Here is a 22,155-nt window from a genome sequence, read left to right on the forward strand (position 1 = left end):
GACCGATCGAGGTTTGAGTACGCGTGGGAAAAATAGGAAAATAGAGAAATTGGGAAAGATGATTTTAGAGGAGAGGTTCTCATTTTTTTGGATTTATTTGGTTTCACTGTTTAGATTATCTTTATGGGGTATAGAATGGTGGGAGAGATGGACGATTGGGGGATAATCACCGATTTTGGATTGAAAGAAGTGTTTTAGGAGAGAGAGAAGAGGGAGAGTGTTTACCAAAAAAAAAAAAGAGGGAGAGTCGAGGATAACAAAGGAAATTCATCCTTGAATAGATTGTGGGTCCCTTTTTTGTTTTTTTGACACATCAGCAATACGTGTGAGATGTGTGCGGATTTTTTAATCTAAGAGTTCGTATCCAATGGGAGTATCAACCTTCCGTGTCACTTGGGAGCATGGCAGAATTTTCCGGGGAGCGGGTGGCCCTACGAAAGATTACGTGCTAACCGCCATAAACCGTCATGCAAGCCCACAGTTTAATTAATAGGGACGAAACACGCCTCCCGCGCTCTTCTTATTCGCTCCTCTCTCTCTCTCTCTCTCTCTCTCTCTCACATACACACACTCTCTCTCTCTCTCTCTACAGTGAGGAAGCCCTAGATATGCGTTGGACCTACGCGATCGCGATTTTGATTCTTTTCAATCTCGCCGCCGTTCGATGCAAGATTCCGACGACTCTGGACGGCCCGTTCGAGCCCGTGACCGTCACTTTCGACGAGAAATTGCGAGGAAACGCAGTCGATTTGCCCGACACGGATCCAAGAATTCGACGGCGCGTCAACGGGTTCGAGCCGGAGCAGATATCGGTTGCTCTCTCCTCGACCTACGATTCGGTCTGGATCTCTTGGATCACAGGTTGCTTTTCCTCGTCTTCTAGCATTTCCTTCAATTCCATCGAACTCGAGATGAGGGTGATGAACTAGCCTTAGTTGTTCAAGCTTGATTCGAAAACTTAACTAGCTTCAATACATGTTTAAACTTAGCTTGTTTATGAGACTAGCTGATCTTGAGCAAGCTTTGATTGAGCTGAACAAGAGTTGATCACGAGTAGCTTGAATTTTTTATATATCATAAGCCAAACTATCCAAACGCGCCTAGTAGTAGCTTGTTTGAGTATGGTTTGAAAGCTTAACAAGCTTCAGAAAATATGTTCAAGCTTGGTTTACTTGTTCAAACCTAAGTAGCTTTTTGCTTGCTTATGAGAGACGGGCCGATTTTGAGCGAGCTTTAATTGAGCCGAACACGAGCTGATAGTGAGTAGGTTGAATTTTTTATACACCGTAAGCCGAACTTGCCGAACAAGCTGAGTAGTAGCTTGTTAAGTATGGTTTGAAAGCTTAACCAGCTTCATAAAATATGTTGAAGCTTGGTTTACTGGTTTTGTTGCGTCCTCGTGTGGTGATCTCTGTATGGCATCAGATGCCAGTGCTGGCATCACTTGCGGATTTCCCTACCACCAATCAGTTTTTGTGTTGGCTTTAGTATTACTAGGAAGATGTACATTAATTGTGTAATTGTATTCATAAGTAAGCAGTTTTTGTGTGCTTGTTGTAGTGTATGCGTACTGATGCATACAATTACATACACTGATACGCCGATGTAAGGAATATGAATTCATGTGTCTGCATGTGTGGGAGCTGGTATACATGTACGCATGTCAAGTTTTATAATTGTTGGATTTGGAACTCAAGAAGTGACTGGCGACTACTTGATAGGCCGTACACAACTTGCTCGATATATTTTCATCTTCTATCAGTTCTATGTGGATCAGAGTTTCTATGTTGTTTGGATTTGCCTGTAATTTGGGGAATTAAGGTTATATGCTGTTGAGTCTTCCAGGAATCCCAACTTGGCGACAACTTAATCACTTAGCAGTACCTTATTTGTCTATGTATGTTTGCATTTCTGAATGTGTATATGTGAGCTGATATAGTAAATACCAATTTTGTCTATGGTTGGGAGTTTGTGTTTGTTTATGCATATCAAGCTATACTATAGGTGCTATTCTTATGGACTAGGAATGCAAGTACTGACTGGTGACTGGTGAATGTGGTACAACATAGAAAGTTGTGTGCAACCTGCTCGATCTTTTGTTATCTTCTATGTGGATGACATGAGCTTCTATGTTGTTTCAGATTTTGTGATGATTATTGGGAATTGGGTTCATAAACTGTTGAATTTGCAGGGGAATCCCAAATTGGCTACAACATAAAGCCATTAGATCCTAAACGTGTTGCTACTCGTGTTCGTTATGGGCTGATAAAACAACCAAAACTTCCTCATGAAGCCAGAGGCTATTCTCTTGTTTACAACCAACTTTATCCTTTCGAAGGGTTGCAGAACTATACTTCCGGGATCATCCATCATGTTCGCCTAACAGGTAGATTTGACCACCTCCGCTCCCACAGTTTGGTTCTCCGGCTTGTATGCAACACAAATTGAGTTCATGACCGAAATATCTGTTACAAATTTCGACAGCTATGCACATATCTATGCTTACTTTGCAGTTCAATTTACTCTTACAGCATCCGCATATTCTTGTACTTATGCAACAAAAATTGACTGAACGATATATTGTGGATCGTTCAGGGCGAGTGGGCTAGTCGTGGAGACACGGTAGATTAATTTAAATGTAAGCAATCAAACTCAATATCTGGTCTTGGAACGTGTTCACCTTTATAAAGAGGATTATTTCGCTTGCTTTAATGTGGATTGTATTAACAGTGCAGTTCATACGCTGAGAACATAAACGACTGTTTATCCTCTCTCGCAGATTAACAATATACTTGCTAGAACATATGCCGAGAACATATATGACTAAAATTTGGAATGGTTAATCATATGAAGGATCGATCGGGCTAAACGTAATCATCAAAGTTTATCAACGTACTGGGCTGTTGTGCATAGATCTTCCACAAAATAGTAATGATGAGTTATCTAATAGATCCTGGAGCAGGTTTCACAAACCATTGATGCTGCTGTTTTTGGGATTGATGTTCTTTGGAATGTGTCAAGAAACCTATAAAGGACTATGAGTACATTTTTAATTCCTTTCATACAAAATGACTATGAATTCTTGTCTGCAAAAAATTTGCAAAAGACTATATATTTAGTTTTGCTCATACCTATTGAAGTATTGGTTTCCCTTCCTCTCAAATTCATGTAAAGAAGCTAAATGTAAATAATGGGCATACAATGAACTTTTGCCTTCTTCGTTGTGTTCTTCGTAGGGTTGAAACCTAGCACAATATACTATTATCGGTGTGGGGATCCTTCAATACCAGCTATGAGCGAAATATTCTCTTTCAAGACTATGCCTGTATCTGGGCCACGTAGTTACCCAGGAAGAATTGGAATTGTGGCAGATCTGGGTCTTACTTACAATATGACAACCACAGTCAGTCACTTGATTGGTAATAAACCTGATCTTGTCCTATTGATTGGCGACGTGACTTATGCAAACCTATATCTCACTAATGGAACTAGCTCCGACTGCTACTCTTGCTCATTTTCGCAAACTCCCATACATGAGACTTATCAACTTCGTTGGGACTATTGGGGAAGGTGAAAACACATATTTAGAAGCTATAGCTTCCGTATATTGGTTGCTTTTCCTTATAAATTTGATTCATGGATTGGCTTTAGTTACCTGGCTATTCAATCATTTTTTTTTTTCCTTTTCGTTTTGTTACTGTCGACAGGTTTATGCAGAATTTAGTTTCGAAAGTTCCTTTAATGGTGGTAGAAGGGAACCATGAGATTGAAGAACAGGTTGAAAACCAGACATTTGTTGCTTATAGGTCTCGATTTGCTTTCCCATCGGATGAAAGTCGGTCTTCATCCACGTTCTACTACTCTTTCAATGCAGGGGGAATACACTTCATAATGCTTGGCGCTTATGTTTCCTATAATAAAACAGGTCTGGAAGTTGCTGCTGTTATTTTAAATCTTTTGTAGAATTGTTTATGTTGCCTCCATATTCTGGTACTGGATGAACATAGCCAATTGGTTGGCATCGGTTTTGATTGAATGGCTTAGGAGAAAAGTTGAACAAAGCACATTGAGTATATCATGAGTAATTTCTAGGTGTTCCAGGAGTACTATGTGGCATTTCGCGCTGTACTCCCAACTGAAGGCATTCAATGCCACTTACAGAACTTTTCCTCCTGTAACCTGTCAATGTCAGGGTACTCTGGGAGTACCTTATAATTGTCCGCGATCCATGCATTGCTAACTTAGGCTTTCCAAATTGAAGTGAGTTTGATGATAGGATGTATCGTGGATTGAGTTTTTTTTTCCTCTTTCTTATCTGGTGCCATATAGCAAAGGGACCAGACAGATTATCTGGCTGTTCATTTACTGATGGTTCCATTCATTTGTGTCTTAAATTCCATTGCAGCTGATCAATACAAGTGGTTGGAGGGGGACTTGGCTAGAGTGGACAGATCTACAACTCCATGGTTGGTAGCTGCTTGGCATCCACCTTGGTACAGTTCCTACAAAGCCCATTACAGAGAAGTGGAGTGTATGCGGGTCGCAATGGAAGAGTTGCTTTACTTTTATGGAGTTGACGTAGTCTTCACTGGACACGTAAGTAATGATATCCACAAGTACATATCGCCATCTTTCATATCTTCCTTGTTGAAACTGACCAGGTTGTGATGTTGGCATGTGGAAGGGGATTTGTATCCGTTGATCATAGATGTTTGACCATCACATAATTGAAAGTATGAAACCATTGAATTTTCTTTTTCATTGAGGTGACCACTTATTTCTCTATAATGGATTTCTAACTGAATAATAGGAATCGAGAGAAATAATTTGGTACTCATATAATCTTTTGTGTATCTTGTATGCATAACCAAATATTATTCCTTTCCAATCTGTTAAAAGCTAGCTGAATCACCAAATAGAAGGGATTCAAGGAAGAAGCACTGCCTGTAGCATATGCTAGTGCATGTCCTATAGATTGAGAGATAATTCTATGTTTGCAATAATCATCAGGTTCATGCCTATGAGAGGTCAAATCGACTTTACAACTACAAATTAGATCCATGTGGCCCTGTTCATATTATGGTGGGTGATGGGGGTAACAGAGAGAAGATGGCAACTGAATATGCTGACGAACCTGGTAACTGCCCAGAACCTTCAACAACGCCAGATACGTACATGGGTGGCTTCTGTGCGACAAACTTTACAACTGGTCCAGCAGCTGGTAAATTTTGTTGGGACCGGCAACCTGATTACAGTGCCTTCAGGGAAAGCAGCTTTGGCCATGGGATCCTTGAGGTACTCTCTCTCTCTCTCTCTCTCTCTCTCTCTGTGCAAATATACACACACACGTGTATATATATTTGTTCGTCGATTTATATTGATAGATCTTTTTTGTGTGTTTGCCTGTCTGTCTATGTTTTGTTCGGGGTGGTGGTGGTTGAGGAAGAGGGGTAATTTCACAAAATTACCCGATTTGAGTTCATGCATCTGATACTTAAATCTATCTCTAGTTGTTGTAGTAATTGTTTCACTTTCTTTTGATAATGCAAGAAGTGCAAGGGGTTGTTTCAGAAGGGATATAGTACAGTCCATTAGTGGAGTTACAGTGTTGGAAAGACCATATTGTGGCATTTGTAGTTATCTGATTTGAGCTATTGACTTCCGAACCTCCTCATTCAATGAAAGAGATGAATTTGGACATATACAAAGGAGTCTACATTGTGGCATCATTTGATGGCCTCACTGTAAGGCAGTGGGACGTTGTGCATGTGAAACATTTATCAGATCTTATTAAAAATAGCTGCTGACGATGACTTTTTGATTTCTAGCACATATATGGTGCAAACACTATCAGCGCCACTTATCAGGATGATTAGGCTGTCTACAATTGCAGTTGGAGAGTGCTTGTAACTTATGTCTTGCACATTTGCCGATAAAAAAACCCATGTGTCTAGCACATGTCGTTGTCTCTTCGTAGGACAGTAGGGAGTTGTTTATTGTGAAAATTCTGTTGATATTGTTGATTCTCACATGAAATATAACTGCTGACAGTCATTTGTTGGATAGGTTGGGGGCAATGCTTCTTGTATCTTTGAGTGTCTGTGATTGAGTGCTTGACATTTTGGTTTATGAGAGGGAGTTGTTCTTCTTTGGTACATCAACTATGTTAGAGTATTGCGGCAATGTGTCCTGAACGATGTTTTTGGTATTCATCAAGAAGTTTCTTTTTATGTTTTGCATTGATGTTATCTTTGCTATTTCATGGTTTGCACGAAAGGTTTATTTCCATGTGATTTTTGTCATACCAGTGTCGTGTCTGTTCCATAATGTTTTAAGTTTGTCATGTCCCGTGTTTGTGCCTGTTTAATTGCCTATATATCGTGTCTGTATCCGTGCTTATTAGCTGGGTATAATGATTATTTCTGATATGTGAGCTGCAGGTGAAAAATGAGACTTGGGCACTATGGACATGGTACCGGAATCAGGACTCGCAGAGTAAAGCTGGGGATCAGATTTATATAGTGAGGCAACCTGGTCAATGCCCTGTCCGTCCCCAGGTTACTAAAGGCTGGTTTTCGAGCTAGGTGAGCTATTAATTTTGGATCATCACTACAGATTAGTCATCAGTGAAACCATCGAAAGATAGGATTTTCAGAAAAGATGAATACCAACGAGTCTTAAATACAATGAATGTAATGGGCCGAGAGTACATCAATAAACGCAACTTATGTAGGATAGAATCGTGCAGCATCTTGCTGCCATTGACGTGACTTGCCCCTTGAAATACTGAATCATCCAAATGTAGCTCACAAGCCATGGATGTGTTGTGTTGTACTGTGAAATCAATAAACATGACAGTGCTCTAGCTGCACCGGTCGGCTCTTATGGCTAAAGAAGAGAAATTTTCGTGTCTCTCTCTCTCCTCTCTTTTTTTTTTTTTGTTCATATTTATTTTCTATACACGAGGGCTGTAATATGTAACACACATGTTGCTTGATTTATGCTCGCCCAAGTTACATTGTATTGCAGTATAGTGCCGAGGGCTGTAAATGCGCTTAATCTTTACACTGCTGATAAATTGTAGTAGTTATTTTTTGAAATTTTATTGAATATTACGGTATGAGATCTGAAGTTCCTATTGTCCTCTGACGTATGAGATCCGACAAACAGTTTTTGAAAGCCAGTACCATCTTCATTTTGGATCCAGTGATAAAAGAAGGTAATGTTATGACAAATGCCTCTTTGTATGTGGATCAAAAAAAACAAAAAATGCCTCACCGTCATACAAAGCTGTATCTTAGATGGAACCTCATGGCAATGAATGGGTTATTCTTTCTTTTTTACTAATATAATTTATATGATCGGGCCAGATTTTGCGCACCTCAACTATTTCTGGTGGACCAATCTTACCGCTCACTTGCGGGAGTCCCAATTAAAGCGAAAACAAAGCTCTATATGAACTGGCTCCAAAGAAAATTGATAGCACATCGAAGATCTTAAGAAAAAGCAAACCCTTAAGTCTCAGGGCTTGTGTGGGCCTAACTCCTTGGGTTCCATGAATGAGTAGTTCATCATTGAAACTACTCCACAAAAGTCCAACGGAGGAGACGGTGCACATGAACAAGAACTTAGGGCTTCTTTTTTTCAAAATTTTCTAGTATTATTATCTGACGATTGTGAGACCCTCTTACAAGTGTGAATGTTAGAATTGTTAAGTCAATTTTTAAAACGACAAGTTTATGCCTCTGTGGTTGTAGATGGTATTTTATTATTAAACAAAAAACTCAGATGACACCAATAAAACAGCAGCTAATGCCAAGTCATTTTTATTTGTCAAAGAACCAAATGGTTGCTCGTTTTTTATCCTCTTTTATTGAAATTCCACGTGGCTTCTCACAGGGTATTAGATACTTTTCCGGGAATGATAATGCCACTCTTTTTTTTACCAATGTCACTCTTGTAGTGTGAATTTACACAATAGTGTATACATTTGGTGAAAGTTTATTCCATTGAGGGGTAAATTAGTAAATTCAACTAACTAAAAGACAAAAAGAAAATGACATTAGTAAAAAGGGGAGTGACATTATCATTGGACAAATTTTCCCTTCGGTTGGGTGCCAGGAAATATCCCGTGAATGCTCTTTTTCTTCTGGTGACCTACAGCCGCAGGAATTTGGAAATCCAGCAGGGCGGCTGCACTGGAGGACAGCCAATTCGATCGCCTATTTTGACCCCGCCAGCTCGGATTTTATTTATCCGATCCTTCCATCGTTCGCATTGAAATCAGCCACCCTTCAGCCTTATAGGGCAGCCCGACCTACAGGATCTCCAGTTTCCGGCCGCAGTTATTTTCCTCTAACTCTTAATGTTACGGAGTTAGTATTCTGGATGAAAGTAACTTTTATTTTTGCGTTGCACATCTAAACTTACTAGAGAAACTTATTCATGGCTGAAATTCTTTACAGTAGCAACCAATCGCGACTTTCCAAAAATTTTATTACTCCCTCCGTCCCTAATTAACTGTCCACTTTCACTTTTTCCAAATTTTTTAAAATGAGTTATATCTTTTAATTTATACTATTTTTCATAATTTTCAAAATTTTGTCTAATAGAATCAATCGAGATCTATCAAACAAGATCCATATTGCATATAAAAAATATTATACTTTAGAAGATATAAATGATTTTTTAAAATGTCCGGAATAGTAACGTGGACAGTTAATTAGGGACGGAGGGAGTATCATTCTGTCACTTTTCAACGATCGCATTTACTATTACCCACATCCTTCAGTCATTTACTTGGGAAACTCGACACGTTCTGTTGAAAATGGATGCTGTATTTACGATTTTTTAAACCTCTCTTAACAGTCATGAGATTACGCTTCGTATTTCTATAATCTCAAACATAAGCTTCTACCACATGCTAAATGGCTGACGCTCTGACGGGATGGACACCCACAGAATCAACAAGAAGAAAAAGCCACCACCACCAATATTCTAAGAGAATTAACTTCTTTACTGAGCTCAAAGGCAAAATGACGCGTGTCCAAAGTATTTTTGCACGATCCGGATTGAAAATCATATCGGTCAAAATTAAAAAGCAATCTCAATCATTGATTGTGCAAATGGATGAAACAAATTGTGCGGAGCGGTAAAGAACTCATTCCTCCGGGTCCGTGAATAAGTCTCTCATGTTCTAATGCATAGATAGCAGCAGCATAGAGTTTCATACAATTCGAAATCTCTTCAATATATACTCCATACAGCAAAGGGGACCAAAGTCCATCTCCAACAACTACCACAACAAATCACTACTGCAATCCCCTAAACTTTGATTACCATCCAATAACCAAATTCTTGTTTACCAAATCAAAGTAAATAAATAAAAATTACAGAAAAATAAAATAAAAACCTTTCAGAAGGATGAAAACACAATCGGTCAGCTCGAACTGCGGTTGCCGTCGACCATCCGCGGGTGGTTAAAAACATTAAAAACAGATCATCAGAAGATATCAAGAACTTCCAAGATAAACCCATTACAGAGAGGGCAATTCCCCCTCTGAACCCAAAGCTCCCTCGAACACAACCTACAAAACGTATGCCCGCAAGGAATGAAAGCCGCCCCTTTGTGCCTCACCATGCACACACAGCAGCTGTTATACTCCCCACCACCACCACTCTCCACCTCTTCTTCCTCGTCGTCATCGTCGTCGTCGTCGCCCGTGATATAATTGGACCCATCCAATCCCATCTGCCTATCCGTCTCCGCCAACAACGCCATCAGCGACATCCTCGGCTCTCCTCCACCCTCCTCCTCCGCCGCCTCCTCCTCCTCCGTCTCTCCCACCCCCTCCTCTCCCTCTCCCTCTCCCTCCGCCGCTCCCTCTGTGACCGAAACCGCACCGTTTTCGTTGCCATTGCTCCCTCCGTCTCCTCCGTCCCACATCGCTTGTCGACTGTTACTCAACGACCCCGAACCCTCGTACCCGCGGCCGTACCCGCCGGCCGCCATCGACGGCACGCGACTCGAGTTCCGGCGCATCATCATCATGGCCCCCCGGTTGCTGCTCGGCGCCGAGTTCAGCTGAGTCGACTCGGGAACGGACGGAGTCGGGTCTGGACTCGGCCCGTCCGAGTTGAACCGAGTCGATAACCGGCGCGAGATGGTCCTTGTGGGGTTTTGGACCATGGGGACGTCGGAGGCGGGGGTGATGACGGAGGAGGTCCAGGCGGCGCCGGCGCGGCGGAGGCGGAGCTTGCTTTTCAAGGCTTTCCAGCTCTTCTTGCTCTCCTTGCCGTAGTTGGGGTCGTCCTTGATGACGTCGAGGAGGGTCCGGTTCACGTGAAACGGCTGCTGCTGCTGCGGCGGTCGTTTGCCGCTGCTGAGGACGGCTCGTAGGGTTAGACCGGAGAGGGAGTTGCTGGTTCCGTTGTTGTTTTCGTCTTCTTTGAGTCGGAGGAAGTCTCGGAGGTTTGGAGAGTCGAGGTTTTCGTCTGATAGGGTACGACGTCTCCGACTGCCGCCGGTTTCCATAATCACTTCTCTATTGCCAAGAATTTGGAATCAGTAAATGGAATGAGCAATAAGAACACAACCTTACAACATAGAAATTGTATTCCGAGCCGTTCATGCATGTAACTCACGTACATCGAACATAATGGCTTTGTTTGGTTTAGATTTTAGAAAGTTATTTTTGAGAGTTGGAGTGGTAATGAGTGGAGAGAGATAGAGAGAAAGATTTATTGAAAACTGTGCCGAAAGTTAAAAGTTACTCTCAGAGTGTTAAACCAATCGGAGTGAATGTGTCTCCAGACTTTTTTTTAAAGGAAAATGCTAATCAAAATCCACTCCGCAGATGTTAAAAGTGTGATGTTATACGTGAAAAATGCAATAGAAGTTACCATTTTTTGATATTTTGCGGGCATTATCTATGGATTAGTGGCTGTGGTTAGCACAAACAACCTTTGATTAATCAGTCCAGTGGGGGAAATTAATCATCAAAAGATGGGAAAATGGGGATATTCGAGAGAGAAAATGAGATTTTCTTGACCTTGGGATTTCAATGGATTGGAAACGTTTTGAGAAAGTGAAGAACAACGAAAACGTTTAAGAAAGGCGCGATTTTTAAAATTCTCAGCAAAATTTTGCCCTTTGTCAAGCAAATTCAAGCCAGGGAAATTGATAATCAAAGATAAAGCTGAAATTCCCGAAGACATTTTGTTAGGTAGGGCGACAGTAAATAGCATTGGATGCCCATTCCGTTTTCCAAGAAATCGAAATCCACAAACCATGAGGAAAAAAAGAATGAGACAAGAAGAGAACGTTTATCGAGAAAATCAACACTTCCTCGGGAACATTCAAAGGATCGGAATTAGGGAACTTGTTCCTTTCAAAGCTTGATTCGAAGAACAGCGAAGAAATTACTAGTATACGTAATAAAAAATATTCGATTTTTCGAATTTCTGGAGAAAATTAAGACTTTCCCAAGAAAACAAAGTAATCAGCCATAGACATCCAAAATGAAAGCAGATCTACGAATTAACTTTTCCACACCACAATTTCGCGGATTGGATTATGGAATTTGAGACCGTACAGTAGGGTGGAGAGAGCTAGCATTGGATACCTTTTGGCGTGACGTCCGTTACGCAGTGTGTAGGGCTGTTGAATCCAGTCAGGGGATCAGATCTGATACTCCAATTGTTATACAACTTTTTGAATGGACCTGTGTGTTTGTTTATCTAAAAAAAGAAGAGAAAAAAGTTCATAGGACAAATGATTCGCATCAATTGGAGACGAGGGAAAAGAGAGAGAGAGAAAGTGGAATTAGAGAGAGATTACGCAGATGCAGAAAAGGTATAAATGGGGACGTTTGTGGACCTCTGTTTTTTGTCTCTCTCTCCCCTGTTCTTGCCCCCTTGTCGCTGTAATCTCTCTCTCTCTCTCTCTCTCTCTCTCTCTCTCCTCTTATCTCTATCGCTTGTGTTTCAGTCTGCAGAGGAGAGAGGGAAGCTTTGTGAGAGGACGAGAGCGAATCTTATGGAACCGTTGTCCTTCCGTTAGCCCAAAACTTAACTCTTCGTGGATAGCATTTTTGCTTTATGTACCCGAACAAAATTGGATTGATGTTTTTTATTTTATTTGTTGCACCATATTAGATAGACTTTATGTACATCTCGATTAATTTTAAAATTTTTTTTTTCTTTTTGTCTTTTAAATTATGTATATTTTTTTTACTTAGTCTTTAAATTATCAATTTGATGATTCCATCCCCTCAATTATCATACCGTTACCTACTTAATCCGATAGATAACAGAAGTTAGGAATTTGGACGGAAAATGCCATCTAAGATCTGTTTGGGACCCTATAGAGCAGATACTTGATTATAATAGCTCTAGAAAGAAAATTTAATTATAATATTTTAGCATAAAATGATTAAAATAATAAGATTTTCACACTGGTTCACAAGAATTGAAAATTAGAACGCTTAATTATAAATAGTTTAAATTCTATATAAGGAACTCAGTCTTTTTTAAATATATATATATATATATATATATATATATGTGTGTGTATATGTGTGTGTGTGTGTGTTAGTCTCTATAAAATGCCACGTAATATTCTAATATATGAACCTTGTAAATAAATTAAGTACTTCAATTTTCAATTTGTTTGAATCAATGCGAAAGTCTTATTTTTTTGATAATTTTATCTTAAAGGGTTATAATTAATTTTTATCTCTAAGGCTGTCGTAATCAAGTATCTGCTTTACAAGGTCCCAAATAGGGCCTTACATGACATTTTTCGTCCAAAATTCTAATTTCCATTATCTATTGGATTTAGTAGGTAACGGTATAATAGTTGAGGGGATGAAATTATCAAATTGTTAGTTTAAGGACTAAGTAGATAAAATGTGCATAGTTTAAGAGATTAAAACAAAACAAAAAAAACTCTAATTTAAAAATCATAACGATTAGACATAATATTTCGGTAACATCAAGCGAGACCACCAGATCATACCCTTAGGGTTAATTCATTGATGTTAAAACATTTTAAAACACAACACACATACAAAATTGGTAAGTAATTCTAGGCACAAGATCCACCTTGGTCAACGGGGAATCCGGTTCAGCAATTTGTGGGCGTTTCTCGGGTTCATTTTAATGATTGACGACGATTACTTTTTGGAATTTGTTGGAAACCATCAATCATGAAAAAATTCATATTTACCGAATAATGTTAATAGGTTCTGAAAACATATCGATCGATATCCGATGAACAATGTTATTTGCATGCTAAAGTTTTTTACATGGTTAAAAAATGAACAATTCTGATATTTGAATTGGTTCGGGAAGAGCTCACGAAAGACCCAACGAAACCATCCAGTCTCCTCTAGGGACCAGAGAAAACTCAATCCTAATTCTAATATATACAGAAGTACTAATGATTTTTACATTTTTACTTTCTAGCGAGGAACTCAGTCTTTAGTGTTTAGATATGCACCATATAATTTTCAAAAACAAACCATAAACGAGATGCAGAATGCATCTCTAACGTTAGAGCGCGAAGTGTCATCTGATCGTATTTCTATGAGCACATCATATGGCATGATGAATTAGTGCGGCCGCTCTTTTGAAGGACAATGCTGGTTATTCTTGTGTCTGGATCGGTTTACACGTCTTTCCGCCAAATCTTGATTGATCTCTCTTTTCATCATTTTATTTTATATTCTCGATCCAAAAATTCTTTATGAGTATTTAAAGATGAAAGCAACAAATGAATGCCTCCCTGTTGAATTATTGCGAGATTGATGTCCAAAGAGAGCCGGTAGTTGTCAAAACCAGGGATGGGATCCCTCCATTTATTATAAGGATTAGTCAATTTTAAAGCTTAGTGCGCATAGGCGAAGGATTCCTAACTGTAAGGGACCAGAATGAATGGAATTTTTTTTTGGAGGGTTGATCTAATAAAAAACTTTACTTTCCCAGGAAAAGCAATTCTTGCAATTTGCCACCCTCTTCTTAATTTTTCTTTATTGGACTTTTTAGTTATCCTGCTCGGCAAGTGGTTGAACAAGTGAACTGCCCGCCATGGCTGTTTGCTGGACGACCTTGGTTTCTTTATTGCTATTCTTGGTTGGGGTGGTTTATCAAAACAATTAGTGGTTCTCTTGCTATTTTATAAATTTCAAGTTCTGTTCATATAATCTTATTTCGCATTACATATCCTACGAGTTTATATAAGCAACTAGCGAGGACAACGATTCAAGTTCTGGTTGCACACATGATTCGGGTTTTTCCTCTTGGAGCTTGAGAAAGAAAGTCGTCATGGTATTGAATATGTTCTTTTGTTAGCAGAATTGACATAGAAATTACCATAGAATTGGACCAAAAAACTTCAGAAAAATACGACAACTCTTTATAAGGATGGTTTTTTCCTGATTAAAATAAAGTGGGCACGTAGCTAATTGTCTACCAGTCTGATTAGATTTTAATAATTAGTACGTACAAGATATGGACGGGGGGGGGGGGGAGGCGGGGGAACTCATCCAATGATGCACAGCTAGCTATATACAGTCTATAGTTGTTTATTGGCAGCTAGCCTATATGCACCAACTGGAATACATAGGGAATTTTCTAATTAGGCCCTTGAGTTGAGGTTATCTACCTGTTGGATTTTGGGAGTTTAAAATAAACTGAAGTACAGAGTTGGCTAGCTTAATAGTATAAGAGGATAACCAACTAGAAAGGTTCCGCGAACAGTTATTTACGGAGGTGAATCGTGACAGTCTAAAGGTGTTTTTGAACGATCTGATGTTAATGAAATTTTTCCGGGACAAAACTCTTTCTGTCCCGAAAAAATTTCATTAGCATTCGAACTGTCTGAATCCAAAACGAACAGCCAAAAACGCGCAATTCCGTGAATAAAGGATTCACGGAACCTCCGTGAATAAGCCAGCCTCAACCAACTAATAACAATGAAACATGCATGCTGCTTTGGCGAATAAAAAACAAACCAATGAAACCCCTGCGACGGCATACAATAATTATTCCTATCTATCATATTGTTAAAAGTAACTTGAGTTTGCAGGTGGGATTGATCTCCCAAAAACTGACTTTTTTGACATTTTCTTGAATATTTTTCAACATGCTTGCTTAAAAGTCAAAATTTTTTATTTTTTCGATCCTTCTTGTTACTATTCACTAATATCATATAAAAATTTGACATAAAACTAACAAATACAAAATAATAAAAATTAATAAAAACAAAATAAAAAAATTATTCTATACAAGTTAATCACTAGCGAAAACACTTAGGCCGGCTTAAGTTTAGAGTACAGAATCTTAGCATTTATTTAGTTGGCATTTGGTACCAAGAATTGGCATGGGATGCGACATTCTTTTTGTGGTATATTATTTCATGGACCCACCTAATTATATTAGGATTTTTGTGACGTTATTGCCTGTTTGACTAATTAAACATGCCAGCTCTGTTGTGGGGATCGGAGTTACGCGGCCCCCCTTAATTAGCTTAATTTATAGAAAAATGCTAAGTACAAAGAAAATAGACAAAGAATTGATTTTTAAAGTGTACATGAACGGCTCAAATGCACTGCACACTGAATCTAAGCCGTTCATGTACACTTTAAGAGTCAATTCTTTGTCCATTTTTTTTGTACCTAACACTTCTCTAATTTATATTATCATCAATTGTATATTGGAAGCCCCAAAATCTTTAATTCCCATTGATCTGCTTGGGGAAATAAAAACAATTGTGTAGACATGGGCTGGAATTTAACAAAAGCAGTAGTAAGTGATTCTGTGTCCGTTTGGTGTTCTAATTTCAAATTAATTAATGCCCGTGAAGACTTTACTTACGGTATGTGCCTCTTCATGATAGCTGCCACGTGTAGACTTGCGTCAATCACGTGGACAGAAAATTGAATGAATGATTAAATTTCGCATATCTCTATTATAAAACAGAAGGTGTGGGGACAAGTTGTTGGAACGGTTTAGATTCATTTGATCCAAAGGCTGTAGTGCATCCTCCCACTTTCCAATTAAGTGCCCATGGTTTTCATCTAAATCACACAACTGCCATCCCCTTTCAACCGAAATGCGTAGTGCCGAAAGCACTAGTATACTCATATTACGTGGATGTTGTAGAAGATGGATACTTAAATGCTTGTCCACTTACTTTTTCCCTTTCTCTTTTCAATAACTAATCTAGAATAAAAAAAAATTGTATTTGTCCCTCTCTTTTTTCCCGCGAAAAAATTATTTGTCACGTAGTCCTTTGTCTAACTTTTTCAGGATGTGTCACAAATTTGATGTATTACGAGAGGATGACTTATCTCGTAAAACAAAAAATAAGTACTTAAAAAATAAGAACGGAACGAGGCCTCAGTCTTTTACTAGTAGTAGTGTTTTACCTAGCAGATCCCAAGATCCAAATACAATTGGAAGCCCATTGTTTGTTTGGGTTTCAGACTCTTCCAGGCCCATCAAATATCCACATATAAAGCCCCTAGTTTATTTGGTTTTCAAGCCCAAAATGCCGCTAATTCAACTGCAAGACGGAGAGAGAGAGAGAGAGAGAGAGAGATCGTCGGAAAGTATGGAGTCTGGTTTCAAGGTACGTCATTTTTCAGTTTTGTTAACCTTCGTTCTAATTACGTATACACAAACATGTATGTATCCGTGCCTGTGTGACTGTGTCCTGTGTAGCATATAAGCAAGATTCTTTGATGTCGTACTCCAGGTTGGTGAGAATTTAGATATCAGTTAATGGTTAATACATTTGGGGGATAGATTGGAATTGCAAATAGTGATTATCAAGAAAAATATGGAATTGGGGCATATCTCATGCGACAAAGGGGCAAGATGGATCCAGAGGGACACTGTTACAAGCTATAATTGCGTTCTTTTTGTTGGATTTTGGATTTTATGGGATGAAAATACAAAAGTGATTCTCCAAAAGTCTTTTCTGTTTAAAAGGATTATATCATCCACATTAGAGCATCCCCATTGTAATAATCAAATTGATATGGATAAACAAACTTAACAACAATGCTAAAAAAACACCTCACATTGTAATAAGCAAAGTTACAAGTCTTTTAGCAAATAACCAAATTCCACTCATTCCATAACCAAACTTAACAACTTTTACCAATAACCAAAACTCAATAACCAAACCCACTAACTAAATTCAAAACTCAATAACTAAAAAATACCCACATTAGAATCGTCTCATCGAGACGAATAATTTGGTGTTGTCGGGTGCGTGATTGGAACTCGTTTGCTATTGGACATAGGTGCATTGCGTATTGTGGGGTTTTTTTTTATAGGGATGCGAAAATAACCAATGTGGAGGTAAAGATTGTTAAGTTTGATTATGAACTAAATGGATAATCAAATGCTGACGTGGCACATTTTGGTTATTGATTTTGATTATTTCCATTGCGGATGCTCTTACAAAAGAAGAAGAGCACTGGGCTGTGAATATCACCGAATGCTTCGAAAGGAAAGAGAGGGACTTACGCCAACGACTTATTGCTTACTGTGCTAATGCCTCAAAACTGTTTCCTCCTTCACATGTCTAATTAACCAACTCTAATGTATACTACCGGAAGTCTAAATGGGAGAATTTTTTATTTTAAAGTGTTTGCAAAGGAGATCATAGTCATTGCCTCATTGGGCTCAACTTCCCCGACTAGAGACCTAACTTGGGACCTGAATATGCCTTTTTCCTAACTCGGAGGGCGTTTCTGCGAGGCTTCCTGCAGCGACTTATCCCTTTTCTCCCTCCATGCACGAGATTCTTCAAGAGCCTCATTATAGCTTTCCTGATATCCACCTTGTCCTCCCCCGGTGGATAACCTTGCATGTATATCCGTGTTTGCAGTATCTTCGCCTATCCAATGAAGTCCGCTTAAACTATCTCCAACTCCCTCAGCTTGCGGCTCAATCTCTTCATATTCTATGGCTTTCTGCATATTGTTTGCATGATAAATTATTCAGGATAAGAAATATATCAATGCTGTTGACTAGAATGGTTGCATAGCTAGCCATGTTCTTTTAGCCAGAGCATCAACAGTCTAGGAGTGAACATATGGGAGATGAAAGAAGTTCCTCTAAACTAACTTATTATGGAAGTTCTACATGTCTTCTATAACCATAAATGAAGCAGTCTTGTATCGTTTGTAAGTAAAAAGAAGGGTCTCTTTCTTACATTTTCTTCTTGAGTAGTCTGTTCTTTGGAGAGCATATTAGATGAAGGTTTGGGACGCCAAATAAAGGAAAGGCGGGCTAGTTCATTTGCTGCTGTCCTATTCTTCTCCTGTTCAGAAATTTCTCGTTCCAGAACACCAGCTGCAGCAGAACTTGTTGATGGAGCAATTCTTGGAACTACAAGAATAATAAAAGACACCATAGTTAAGTTGGGATGATGGTGTTTATGAACATAGAAAGTCAGAGGTTACTCAAATTGTCGAATTCAAAAAAAAAAAAAATAATAATGTTTATTATTTACTTCGTATGATAATCAGCCTTTTATAGGAAATTTATGTGTACAGCCTTGTTAAGCAATCTGATGATATGTCCATGTTTCGGCTTCCCATTAGATGTATAATGTTTTCCTTATCAACCTTCACATTTTATGGGTCTGTGTGTGTGTGTGTGTCTCGTAATACAAATGTTCTTATGGAAAATAAGTAGAAGATAATCAAATGGGGTTCATATGCTGCATGGTTAATCAAATTGAGAACTTCAGGATCAACAATTTACTTTCTTTTTTTTTATCAGTGATCAACAATATACTTAAAACTTAAAAGGGACTTTATTAAAAAAAAGAAAAAGATCACCATTAGAGCAGAAGCTTCGAGGCATGACTTCGGTGTACTGAACTCCTATTTGTCCTGGTGAAGTATTCATCAAATTATCTGACCTCTTTGGCATCCTGTGTTGAGGAGCACTAACATGAACTTCTGCCGATTGTAGTCCTGGTATAACCAAATCTTGAACCAAATTAGTTCCTGTAAGTGAGTTTTTTTTGAGGAGATGGGAAAAATATCCAAACTCATAGCTCTATAGAAGTTACTATCCAAAGTATTGATAGAACTTCTCCATACTTACCAGCCGAGGGTGAAATCTGCCCAAGGGTATTGAGATGTTGGCCTAGGTACGAACTCTCATACAAGTTGGGCATGTACGAAAAAGAGTTAACTAGGCCTCCCTGTTGACTGGAAAGAAATCAAGGTTGGAATGATGGTTGTCCTTGACCAGATACTCCGTGAATTGGGTAGCGTATTATAGATGGCATTGGCTGCCAAGTAGAGGGGAAGTTATGAGGCATGAGTCCTAGGGTGCACTGGACCCCTGGTAGTCGTGCTAAAGAATTCATTGAAGTATCTGGTATATTTAGCATCCCCTGTTTAGATGAACTAACACGAGCTTCTTCTGATGGTGGTCTCCATAAAACCAAATCTTGAACCAAATTTGTCCCTGCATATGTGAACTTGGTTTCAAAATGGTATCTCTATTACCATAAAACTATAACCAAAGATGGATAAAGCATCTCCATACTCACCAGCAGGTGAGATTTGACCAAGGGGACTGGTAAATTGGCCCTGATACGGACTCTCAAACGATTGTGGCAGAGATTGATAGGGATTGTTTAGTCCTTCGTGTTGACTAGAAAGAACTTGAGGTTCTGCTAATGGTTGGCCTAGGTACGAACTCTCATACAAGTTGGGCATGTACGAAAAGGAGTTAACTAGGCCTCCCTGTTGACTGGAAAGAAATCGAGGTTGAAATGATGGTTGTCCTTGACCAGATACTCCATGAATTGGGTAGTGTATTATAGATGGCATTGGCTGCCAAGTAGAGGGGAAGTTATGAGGCATGAGTCCTAGGGTGCACTGGACCCCTGGTAGTCGTGCTAAAGAATTCATTGAAGTATCTGGTATATTTAGCATCCCCTGTTTAGATGGACTAACACGAGCTTCTTCTGATGGCGGTCCCCATAAAACCAAATCTTGAACCAAATTTGTCCCTGCATATGTGAACTTGGTTTCAAAATGGTATCTCTAATACCATAAAACTATAACCAAAGATGGATAAAGCATCTCCATACTCACCAGCAGGTGAGATTTGACTAAGGGGACTGGTAAATTGGCCCAGATACGGACTCTCAAACGATTGTGGCAGAGATTGATAGGGATTGTTTAGTCCTCCGTGTTGACTAGAAAGAACTTGAGGTTCTGCTGATGGTTGCCCATGACCAGTTAGTCCTTGAATTATGTACCTTGCAGATGACCTCGGGCGGGGAACTGAAAGAAATTTTTGGAGTAAGAATGATAGTTTTGGTGACAGTTTTGTAATGAAATTAAGGAAATAAAGAAATTCTATGCACCCACCAGCGTAGCTAGAGTTTCCTTGTATGGGATAGTTATACAAGTCTGGATCTCGTCCTTCAAAAATATTCAACCCGTGCGGTAAATGATAGTTTGGCTCCATTTGTTGAATAGCGACATTTGGTGCTTCCACAAATGGTTGTTGCCCTTGTTGAAATACCTCTCCAAGTGGAACCCTTCCTGCAGATAAACTTGGTAATTCCCACTATGGATGCCTGGGAGGGGTAGATTACGTACAGACCTACTTTTGCTGTAAATGCATAAATTGGTTGTCCAAGTACTTGAACCTAGAAAACCTAGAGGTTTGTAGGCCAAGTTTCTGACCACTAAACTACTATTAAGTTCTTTTTTGCTCTTCAAAAAAAATGAAAAAACCCACTATTAAGGAATATAGAGAGAATTTGCAGAAAGTGTAGTGCTCAACTGGGGAGTGGGGAGTGACAATTCTAGCATATCACTGGAGGTGAACTTAGTTGCAGATCTGAGTTAAGTATTTAAATTCTCCACCATAGTATAATCAGTAAGTATGGAAAGATTTGACCATTCATACGTGAACTGACCAGTTTGGCTTGTGGTATTGTGAGATAGATTCAGGACTGATTCCGTTTGAGGAGAACTATGTGGAGCTTCTGTTGGTGGTAACCTTGGTCGGCCAACCGGTTGATCTGAATCCAATGCTGCAGATGAAACTGGCTGAGTACCTAAAAAGTATTTGGACGGTTAAATAACCATTCATTTGGTCATCCTGCTGGCATGAATGCTTTTAGCTTGGTCCTGATGTGCGTTCGTAGACGATGGAAGGGTTGTGACATTTACCTGAGAAATGGAGCTGTTCATAGCGAAGAAGCAATGATTCATAGATACGAAGCAGGGAATCCGCATCTTTTGTTTCAGGAAAAGCTGCAACAACTTCATCCAATTTCCTGTCCTCAACCACCTGCATTTTGATCAGTCTACGCTAAGCCATTCACGGAGTAGCAGACATGGTAGGAGTTTTATTTACTTTGTATAGGCAACATATTTATAAACCGAGGCAGTAAGGGGAAGGGATCTGCATTCACATGGTGGGAGATTTTTGTGTGTACTCTGGATGTGACTATGCATGAATGGCTTCTTTTTGGATGTTGCACTTGCGCTATCTATTTCGGTAAGTTTCATTCAGGACTACAATATAGTACTTACTCAGAATCTGTTGCAAATTTATGAATGAGGGGCCAGGCTCTTAGCATAGTTTTTCTGTTATGGGTAATGCAGCTAATGCTTTAAGATGACAGAAATTTGAGGATAAACATGCATACAGGTTGAGTACGGACGTGAGATTACTGAGCGGCGTTGAGACACGACACCCCAGGTTCTTTTTATGGACTCCCACCACAATGTATGATGGAAAAGGGGCCTGGTGGCGGTGCCCCAGAGGAATTTTCAAGTAGGGAGGGGAAAATGCACATAACCGAGGAGAGGCAAAGAATTGATACGCCATGATTACGTGGGGGAGTTAAGCACTTATCACATTCTCTGTCGATATTCTTCTATCTATATTCATGCAACCTTTTTTTGTAATTCTTGTAATCAGACTTCAGTGAGTTCGAGTATTATCACTGCGAGTTGTTGCTTCTCCGACCTCTATTTCCAGACCGCGTAGGGGAAAACAAATGCGGGTTTTTTTTAGCTCACCTTGTGTATTCCACCTCGAGAAGTTACTTCCACGAAAAGCCCATGTAAGTCTAGCTCCTTATCCCCGAGT

At 39.3% G+C, this 22,155-nt stretch overlaps 3 protein-coding genes across 3 annotated transcripts; 1 reads left to right on the top strand and 2 right to left on the bottom strand.

Annotated features, from left to right (window-relative positions):
* Window positions 1–399: 399 nt before the first annotated feature.
* On the top strand, window positions 400–6,912 carry LOC131320257 (purple acid phosphatase 15). Its single transcript, XM_058350909.1, has 7 exons — window positions 400–861; window positions 2,192–2,386; window positions 3,237–3,570; window positions 3,708–3,925; window positions 4,406–4,596; window positions 5,011–5,295; window positions 6,441–6,912. The coding sequence occupies exons 1-7, from the start codon at window positions 468–470 to the stop codon at window positions 6,582–6,584; spliced, it is 1,761 nt and encodes a 586-aa protein (XP_058206892.1). The 5' UTR covers window positions 400–467; the 3' UTR covers window positions 6,585–6,912.
* A 2,265-nt stretch (window positions 6,913–9,177) lies between these two features.
* Window positions 9,178–11,871, bottom strand: LOC131320266 (uncharacterized). Its single transcript, XM_058350921.1, has 2 exons — window positions 11,625–11,871; window positions 9,178–10,544 (listed from the first exon to the last, which is right to left on the bottom strand). Exon 2 carries the CDS (start codon window positions 10,532–10,534, stop codon window positions 9,503–9,505), a length of 1,032 nt encoding a protein of 343 aa, XP_058206904.1. The 5' UTR covers window positions 10,535–10,544; window positions 11,625–11,871; the 3' UTR covers window positions 9,178–9,502.
* Window positions 11,872–17,747: 5,876 nt separating this feature from the next.
* On the bottom strand, window positions 17,748–21,682 carry LOC131332108 (uncharacterized). Its single transcript, XM_058366180.1, has 5 exons — window positions 20,972–21,682; window positions 19,132–20,591; window positions 18,861–19,031; window positions 18,230–18,405; window positions 17,748–17,987 (listed from the first exon to the last, which is right to left on the bottom strand). Exons 2-5 carry the CDS (start codon window positions 19,202–19,204, stop codon window positions 17,748–17,750), a joined length of 660 nt encoding a protein of 219 aa, XP_058222163.1. The 5' UTR covers window positions 19,205–20,591; window positions 20,972–21,682.
* Window positions 21,683–22,155: the final 473 nt, after the last annotated feature.

Source organism: Rhododendron vialii, chromosome 1a (genome assembly GCF_030253575.1).
Source record: "Rhododendron vialii isolate Sample 1 chromosome 1a, ASM3025357v1".
Taxonomy (NCBI): domain Eukaryota; kingdom Viridiplantae; phylum Streptophyta; class Magnoliopsida; order Ericales; family Ericaceae; genus Rhododendron; species Rhododendron vialii.

Coding starts and splice junctions, on each gene's coding strand:
- LOC131320257 (XM_058350909.1), top strand. CDS start 468: ATGCAAGCCCACAGTTTAATTAATAGGGACGAAACACGCCTCCCGCGC. Junction 862..2,191: donor CTGGATCTCTTGGATCACAG/GTTGCTTTTCCT, acceptor TTGAATTTGCAG/GGGAATCCCAAATTGGCTAC. Junction 2,387..3,236: donor CCATCATGTTCGCCTAACAG/GTAGATTTGACC, acceptor TGTTCTTCGTAG/GGTTGAAACCTAGCACAATA.
- LOC131320266 (XM_058350921.1), bottom strand. CDS start 10,534: ATGGAAACCGGCGGCAGTCGGAGACGTCGTACCCTATCAGACGAAAAC.
- LOC131332108 (XM_058366180.1), bottom strand. CDS start 19,204: ATGCCCAACTTGTATGAGAGTTCGTACCTAGGCCAACATCTCAATACC. Junction 19,032..19,131: donor GCAGATTTCACCCTCGGCTG/GTAAGTATGGAG, acceptor ACTCACTTACAG/GAACTAATTTGGTTCAAGAT. Junction 17,988..18,229: donor AGACTACTCAAGAAGAAAAT/GTAAGAAAGAGA, acceptor AACAATATGCAG/AAAGCCATAGAATATGAAGA.